The 9157-nt window shown below is 32.8% G+C and overlaps 1 protein-coding gene and 1 long non-coding RNA gene across 2 annotated transcripts in view; both read left to right on the top strand.

The window, feature by feature from the left end:
- LOC112008459 (probable F-box protein At4g22030) overlaps positions 1–1637 on the top strand; it is a 5579-nt gene extending 3942 nt beyond the window's left edge. Inside the window, exon 2 of the mRNA XM_024040788.2 lies at positions 1176–1637. Coding sequence (XP_023896556.2) covers positions 1176–1501 — 326 coding nt within the window. The 3' untranslated portion in view covers positions 1502–1637. The remainder of the gene's footprint in view (positions 1–1175) is intronic.
- Positions 1638–6319: 4682 nt separating this feature from the next.
- On the top strand, positions 6320–9154 carry LOC136067303 (uncharacterized). Its single transcript, XR_010628765.1, has 2 exons — positions 6320–6627; positions 8153–9154. It is a non-coding gene; the product is annotated as an uncharacterized LOC136067303 (long non-coding RNA).
- The last annotated feature ends 3 nt before the right edge of the window (positions 9155–9157 follow it).

The following is a 9157-nucleotide window of genomic DNA, read 5'->3' as shown; positions in this document are numbered from 1 at the left end:
GGGGGGGGGGGGGGGAAAGCCCAGTCATACGTAGTGGGCCTAAAGCCCAAGGTGAGGATTAGTCTATGTCCGAAGAGGCTAAAATTGTTGAGGGGTATTTCGCGTGAAAGAAGGATACATGAGGACGAAGAAACTCTGTTCGAAGAGAGCATCAGTGTTTCGAAAAGACGATCATCCTCGGATGAAAGGAGTTTAGGGTCATGTAAATATCTGGGGGGTTCAAATGAATTTACTTATGACTTCAGCAATTTGGATAAACTTTAGACAGGCCTGGAATAAGAAACGAAGAAATATCTAAAAGGAAAAACTGCCACCACCGTATTAAATGCATTGTAGCAAATTTTTTGGCTGCATTTATGTGGAGAAGACCTCTGAACAGTACAACTTCAGCTACCGTCTTTCACAAAACTAAGGGAAATACATGACATGACATTCACTAAAGTAGGGAGCTGGATGGAGAATAAGTGGACGATGGGGATGGTAATGGAGAAGGATATATAAAGAAAAAGGGTTCCTAATGAGAAGGGGAGCAAAAAAGATAACAGAAAGAATTGTAACCGATATTCAATCTATCATAAGTCTCTTCGGACTTAAACTTACTTGGTTTTTACGTGTACTTTTATGCTGGTTTATACTTGTATGCTGGTTTAGCTCCATAGTTAACCTATCTCTATCACCCACGCTCTACAAATTCATTGTTTTTGGTTTAGGCCACAAATCCTAACCCTACAAGAATTGTATCATTTTTATTGCTTTTTATGGCCCAAATATCTAATTTATAATGCATATTTTGTTTGTATTTTTTAGCCTTAAACTAAAGATTTTGACCTAGATAAATAAAATTTCATATTTTTCAACCCAAAAAATAAATTCATTCCATGATTTTAGAGAGAGGTTTTTAGAAATTGGTTTGGCATTCGAACCTGCTGTTTGGTGGCCATCAAAACAATCACAGAACAAAACCAAAGCACAAGAAGGTAAATTTCATAAGATGGCGAAGAATGGTTGGAGTGAGGAGCTGGAAGTTGAAATGAGAGATATTATTGAAGTGGTGAAGAGAAAAGACATTAAAGACTACGCAAGGCTAGGCAACTTGATGTTGAAGATCAACAAGATTTTGGCTATCTCAGGCCCATTACTCACTGGCATTGCTGCCATCGGTTCCACTTTTGTAGGTAATGGATCATGGGCAGCGATAATAGCGGTGGCTGCTGGGGCATTAGGAAGTGCTGTTAATGCTTTTGAGCATGGTGGACAAGTTGGAATGGTGTTTGAAATGTATAGAAACAACGCTGGCTTCTTTCGCCTATTGGAAGAATCAATTGAAGGCACACTTGAAGAAAAAGATTTGGAAAAAAGAGAGAATGGGGAGTTGTTTGAGATGAAGTTGGCTTTGAAGTTCGGAAGAAGCTTGTCACAGCTAAAAGAACTTGCACGAAAATCTGCTTATTCCCGAAAAGAGGGAACTTCATTTGATGAATTTGCAAGCAAGCTTTTCTAATTTTAGTTCTGCAAATAGTTTTTCTTTGACTGTCTGAATCTTCTGACAAACAAAATTTTTGTATAACCATGTAATATTGAAAAGGGTTAACTTTGATTCTTTGATTCTTTCTAACAATTGTACTCTTTGTATAACTATATGTTACAATACCAAAAGGTTGAGTCACAAATTTTTCACTACATCTAGCTAGTCTTCTAAAATAACATTTCCTAGTTTCTGGATTTCAAGAACCCGTAATAATGAAGTTGTTGAACAGCAAGTTGCAAATATATAATAGTATTATTTAATATCTTATGCGCTTGATGAAAGTGAGATTTCTTGAATATATAGTTGGCCAGAAAATTATGGACCAATTGTTGAATAGTCAAGCAGACTATTCAAGAAATATGAGCAGAATTTGATGGCTTGAAAAGTTAAACTTGTTACATACGTACTGTTTTACAGTTTTATAAATACCCAAAAAAAACAATTAAAACTAAAACTTTATAAAACTAATAAACATTATATCTAAAATTTTGACTTTTCAAACCCAAGAATTCACAACATTATTGAAGAGAATAGAAGCCATATATAATTAGAATCAAACAAAGATCAAGATTAAAGTGCATTTTTATCATCATATATGTTGTTTTTATTATATTTCTATATGATTTTTATTTTATTTTAATTTTAAGTTTAGTAAGCAAAAATTCAAAAGTTGAACCTCAAAATATATCATTTGAGCCAAAGATAAAAGAAGCTCGTGTCAATCATATTTGAAAAAAAAGAGCAGTATTTGTTGCATACATTGACTTAAAGTCCAATTATAATTGGTTGTGTGTTTGCACGCTATACATATATGCAACAAGATTTTTTCTTTAAAAAAAGACGTAAAATTCAATGGTTCATTAGTGACGAGCTCTTACACTGTTTCAATATGTTCTCTCTGCATAACCAAAGCATACCTCGATCTGCCTCCTTCATCATCTTCCTTGTCATCAACCTAAAAAAATTAAAAAAAAAAAAGTTAAAAAAAGTTAAAAAAAGTTAAAAAAAAAAAAACCGAGACAAACTAATACACAGAAAAGCTCCATTTAAGAACATGAAAACCACCCACATATAAGACCAACCACCATCATAACTCCCTCACAATGGACTTAGAAAATCCAAAAATTCAAAAGAAACCCCACACACACAAAACTGGTTCTATCAAGCCAACCATGACAACAACAGCAATAACATAGAGCAGTAGAGGTGGTATGCAAAGAAGGAGAAAGATATAATAAAAAAAGAGCGGATATAGAAAAGAGGCATCAAAGTGGAAGAGGGCAATAAGAACAAGCAACACAGAGACTACTTCCATCTTCTTTGATCAAGCATGTAACACTGATGAATTCTTTTTCCTTCCCTGCAACTCTGCAAGTGTTGCCATATTGGAATACGCTAGTGCACAACGCATCAACACACAGATTCACACAAACATTGCACAATATCAACATCATTTTCAATATTAAAACAAAGCCCATAAGTGGCCCATAACCCATTTCAGTTTAAAAATTCCCTCTTAGCCCATACATATTAAACCCAAACAAAACTTTGAACCAAACCCACTTGCCCCAAAAACGTAAACAAAAGCCCATCGATAGTTTAAGGTATAAGCCCACTAACTGAAACCAATGTTTGGCCCAAGCCTTAAAGCCAACCCCTAAACAAAACCACATCTAAGATCATTCGCATCAGAATATCATTTATATTTTAGCATAAAACCTACTTTTTTTATTTTACATACTTACTTTTCAAAAAACTCATTTTCTCAAAAAAAAAATTCAAAACACATTAGATTATCTGTAAAGTTGAATTTATTCAACTATATGTTGGTTTTATTTCCTACCAAATTTGCTTGTAATTCAACATTTAGAAACCTTGTATTTAAATGGGAATAATATAAGGGTTGTGTGTGAAAGAGTGTGAAGATTTGATCAAGAGTGTGCAACAAGAAGGTGACTCGCGACTGGACTCAAGACTGACTCGCGAGTGGTAACTTGCCAAAATGAAGCACACATGTGAAGTATGCAGGAAGATGAAGAATCAGGCCAGCTAGGTAACCGTTCCACAAATCTCTCCCTCAAATCTCTCTTCAATTCAAATTTGAATTTGAATATGTAATTACTCCTATAATCTCTCTCCCTAAAGTCTCTCTATTCTGTAATTAACCACTCCTATAATTCCTCTTCTTCTGTAGCTATATATTGATGTAAATTCTCTTGTAAAGATGCACAAAATATAATACAAGTATTCTGGTTTTGTAGGCAGTTTCCTAACTGGTTGTTAGAGAACAATACAAGATTGGATATTTTTATTGTAAATAATAACTCTTTCAAAGGGCCTTTCATTGTGCCATATGATATTCGTCCCAACATGTTGAGCATAGATATTTCAGATAATTACTTACATGGTCCAATTCCCACAAACCTTGGTTTAAAAATGTCTAGAAATGAATTTCAAGGCAGTATTCCTTCTTCTTTTGGGAATTTAGTATTCTTACAGTCTCTATAGTTGTCTGAGAATAATATCTCAGGAACAATACTAATGCACTTCATAATGGGTTGCTACCAGTGAGAAATTCTCGTATTATCAAACAATTACTTCAGTGGCCAAATATTTCCTACAAATTTTATTTGGTCTAATCTAAGAAATTTACAGTTGGACAACAATCACTTCTCAGGCACGCTTCCAACATGGATGGGGAACATGTCATTTGTAGAAGATATTGTTATGGCCAAAAATCATTTTGAAGATCCTATTTCAACAGAGTTATGCAAACTCGTTGATCTTAGATTTCTTGACCTTTCTGACAACAACCTTTTTGGTTCTATTCCATCTTGCTTCAATTCCACAAGTATCAGGGTAAGTAGATTGGAGTTGTTTTGGAAAGAACTTGGAATTGGACCGCTCAAGAAATAACCATCTAACTAGCAACATTCCCAATTGGATTGGTAGCCTCTCATCATTAAAAATTCTCCTCTTGAAAGAGAATCAATTAGGAGATCAGATTCCAATTCAATTATGCCTTTTGCAGAACTTAAACATTTTGGATATTTCTTACAATAAATTTTCAGGTCCGATACCTCAATGCTTAAGTAATATTACTTTTGATGCATCTGTCTAGGAAAATTCTTTGAAAGTTTTTTTCTTTTCTGGACCTTATTCTAGGAGCCTATCATCATATTTGAACACAAAGTTAAAAAATACGGAGGATCCAAATTATGAAACATTTGTGTTTGACACATGTTAATGTTGATGAAGAAATAGAGTTCGCCACAAAAAATAAAACTTACTTCTACAATAGTGACATCGTTGACTACAAATATGGAATTGACCTCTCGTGCAACAACCTAGCAGGTAAAATCCCACCGGAACTTGGTAGGATAAGTAATAACATTCGTGTGTTGAACTTGTCACATAACAATCTATCAGGACCAATTCCTGTAACATACTCAAATCTAAAAGAGATAGAAAGTCTGGATCTTTCCTACAACAATTTGAATGGTAAAATTCCACCTCAGTTGACCGAAATGACCTCTGTAGCGGTCTTTAGTGTGGCACACAACTACTTATCAGGCAGAACACCTGATAGAAAAAATCAATTATTTACTTTTGATGAAAGCAGTTATGAGGGGAACCCTCTCTTGTGTGGACCTCCATTACATAATGGTTGCACCAAAATGAGACCACTATCTATAATGCCAATGGATATTTAAGGGGGAAGAAGGTGATAGTTTCATGGACATGGATATCTTCTACATAAGCTTTGTGGTGGCTTACATAACAGTCCTGTTGGAAATGGTTATAGTTCTCTACTAAAAACCATACTGGCGTAGGGCTTGGTTTAATCTCATTGAAATGTGTATTGATACATAACGCTGTTTTTTTGTGGTTCTTTACCATAAGTTGTTCAATTTTAGGCTTGCATAGCTACTGTTTTGTTGTGGTTCATTACCATAAGTTGTTCAATTTTAGGAGTGCATAGCCTTGCAATTTAATGAGTACATGTATGTGTGTCTCTTCTTGTTGTGGAAAATTTGTATTTGTGTGCAATTTTAATGGACTAAGAATGTGTTTTTTTATTGTTTGTTTTAATTGAATAAGTGAGTTGTGCAAAGACAGAGAATGCACCTTCCCCTGGGAGGCTATCAAACTAGCTTTGAAGTGATAGGTAATGGCAAAGAAATCTTAAATCTTCCAAATTCTTTCAAAAAAAATTGTTGACTCTATTTTTATGTGACAAAGTTTCGCTTCAAACAAATGGCTATAACTCAACTCAATATCTTTTTATTAAATGTGAATTTAGATTCTTTGACAAATCTCACATTAAATTACATTTTCTTCTCATATCCTTCATGATCACAAAATTTCCAAAAAATTAAAGATTAATAACTAAGTTATCAAAAAATGTTTAAATTTTAAGTTTTTTGAAATATAAGATTATGCATAAAAACTAAATTTATAGATCAAATAATAAATAACATTCGATTAGCATAAAATTTGGCATGTGTTTTAAGAACATAAAAAACATGTAATCCAACAATTTTATTTTCAAAATATGTAATTGTGTTAGTTATATTTACAAAATATATAATCAATATCATATTATATACTATATATTCTAATAAAAACTGAAAGAAAATTAATTTCTACAATTAAGGAAGTGCTGACAAATAGAATATCAGTGAACCTAAAATTCAGACACTTTTAACTTAAAAAAAACATTATATTGTTTGGTGCTGCTACACTCCGTTTAAAAGCCTCTCTTATAAATAACCAAAAAAAAAAAAAAAAAGCGGTTAAAATTAAAGGGCACACGGAAACAGAACTAGAGAGGCGTTGAAAGACGGAGGCGACGAGCACACAGGGAAAGAAGCAGAGAAAGAGGTAGAACGGCGAACTCAGCATCGATTCTGCCAAGTTTACGGTTAAATCCAACCAAAATCCCAATCATTACAACGTTTGAAAGCCGTTTTCTTCTTCTTTGCCTCTTCCTCCGTGTTGAAGCCGTTTTCTCTGCCTCTCTCAATTCTCAAAACCCCTAAACCATAGCCCATCGCCGCTCTCTCACTCCTTCAGCATCCCACCGCCGTCATATACCGGTTAGTTTTTATCTTCGATTTAAGTTTGTTTATTAATTATGATTAGGGTTTGATATTTTTTTTGGATTGGTTTCGATTTTGGTATTCAAATTAATTTTTTCTCTTCGCCTTTCAGTTTGACATTTTGATCAGGCTTTGATATTTGTTTGAGTCTTTAGGTTATATTTGGTTCTCATTATGGTATTTGAGTTATAAGTGGTTCTGTTTTGATTATTTGGGTTAAATTTGTAGACAAAGATGTAAGTGGGAATAAAAAAGTAAATTGGACCTTTTTCCTTAATCTAGATCCTATAAAGAATAGGTATGAGTCAGTTGAGTTCATTTTTTCCTCCCAATTAATTACGCATGCTCTCTTTATTTCAATCAATTTGGTTCCTTCCCTTTATATCTGCTGCTCTGTTCCTTTTACTTTTCAAAATCAATTTCTCTGTGCTTGAAATTTTTGCATATTTGTTTAATATTAATTCTTCTAGAATAACTATTTGTCATTGTTCATTCTCTACCCTATTGCTACTCTGATTGTTTTTACTGCCCCCATCCCACTTCAACCAGTATTTTCAATTCCTGTAACTTCTAACCGGTGCTTTTCCTTTTTGAATTTCTATGTTTAAAACTTTCCCCTCCTGCTGAATTGTCTAGGGTTTTCCTTTGATGCCTATTTAAGGATAGATGGATTTATTCTCTTTCTTTGGATGCTTTGTCTCAAATTATCATCTATTTATTTTGGTTTGGCTAACATTAGGGATTTTTGCTCTTGGGTAATGTTAGGGATTTTCACCTTTGCTGCTTTTAAATCTGACACTTTAGAGTGTAGGATAATTTATAATTTTTTCTAAGTGAAATTATGGTTTCCTGGATTATTTGCTATGTTTTTCAATTAGGGATTTTCGCTCTTGATTTAAATGGTTAACTTTCACCTTTGCTGCTTTTAAATCTGACAGTTTATGGTCTCTGTATTTTGGTTTGGGTAACATTAGGGATTTTAATTCCTGATTTTAATATTCATCTTTCACCTTTGCTGCTTTTAAATTTTACAGTTTACAGTGTAAGGATAATTTGTAATTTTTTTAGAGTGAAATTATGGTTTCCTGGATTATTTGCTGTGTTTTTTAAATAGAAATAAACAAATAAATAACCAAGAATACTGTGTTATTGAATATTAAGGGATTATTTCTGAAATATGGTTGTATGGTTTACACTTGAATTCATAGATTTAGATTTTGCTGAATTGTTGAACTCCCTTTTATATGGGAACACACTTTCACATATTTACAATATCCATACCATTTAAAAGCAAGGCATTGAATTTGTAAAGGAGTTTTTAGAGTAAATTTCAAAACTTAGTTTTTAACTAAGATCCTTGCAACATTTTTCTTTGAGAATGCTCTTGAAATTCCAATGTCTCTTTAGTTTCACAAGTTTACATAATTTATGGTAATTTTTGATGGATTGAACCTTTCTTTTGTAGTCTCTCTTTCATCTAATTTGGAAAACCTTCTGACCCTATCATTTTGTTAAAATATAGGTTTGCTTAGTTATTTGCCAAGCACAAAACTAGGGTAATTTACAAGAAGTTGCTGGAACAAACTGATAGGTAAGGACAGCCTGATTTTCTCTTTGTCTATCTCATACTTTGTATTAGATTTTGTCCATTAGTGAATTTGTGTTTGAATTGGCTTTGATTTGCATATTTTAGCCAGCTTTCTCTTCAAAGAAACAAATATCAATTAATTCTTATACTGTATTCAACTAACCTGTCAAGCTGTTATGTTCTCTTTTAAAAATAACTGTCTCCAACCATATTGGGTTTATTGATTTGTTCTAACTGCATAAGCTGCTTGCGATTCTCTTTCATTAGTTTACAGTATTAAAAGCTCCACAACTGGAGATTTATCTGTATGGGAACAAAAGAAGACAAATCAAATGAGTATTCAAAAAATAAAACAAATCAATTCCACTCTTCTTTCTTTTTCTTATGAAAGATACATAATTAGCCATAGAGCGAAAGATTTAATATAGTTCCTAGAGTTGTGTATCAGTGTATGTTTCTATGAAAACCTTTCATTTTATACATTGGAATTTGACATTGCTGTGTTGTTTTCATTTCGGTGTGAGTGTTGGTTTGTGGTGTGATGACAAAGTGCGAGGGAGTGTGAATCTGAGCTACCGCAGGTAAAGTTTTTTTTTTTTTTTTTTCCTTAGATCTGGGTATAAAATATGAATTAGTTTTGAGTAATTTGGTTGGATTGATTTTTATTTAGGTATTTGGGTTACATTACGTTTTGATTTGATTTTTTGATTCGATTTAGTTTCTCCGTGTACTAAAAATTTTGGGAGTATTTGGATTCAATTAATTTTGTGTTTGATTTTGGTTTAGTTTTAGGGTATTTATAATTGGTTTTGGATAATCAAGGTTTAGAAATCTTGAAAGCATTGGAATTAATGTGTCTGATGTTTGCTTCATCTTTATTGCCGCAATTATGCATTTCTAGAGATTTTTTTTTTTTTTTTTTTTTTTTTTTTTTTTTTA

The sequence above is a fragment of the Quercus suber genome, unplaced genomic scaffold (genome assembly GCF_002906115.3).
Source record: "Quercus suber isolate HL8 unplaced genomic scaffold, Cork oak 2.0 scaffold_66, whole genome shotgun sequence".
NCBI lineage: Eukaryota > Viridiplantae > Streptophyta > Magnoliopsida > Fagales > Fagaceae > Quercus > Quercus suber.
Note: the sequence above shows the minus strand (reverse complement) of the source record. Positions and strands in the feature narration are given on the sequence as shown.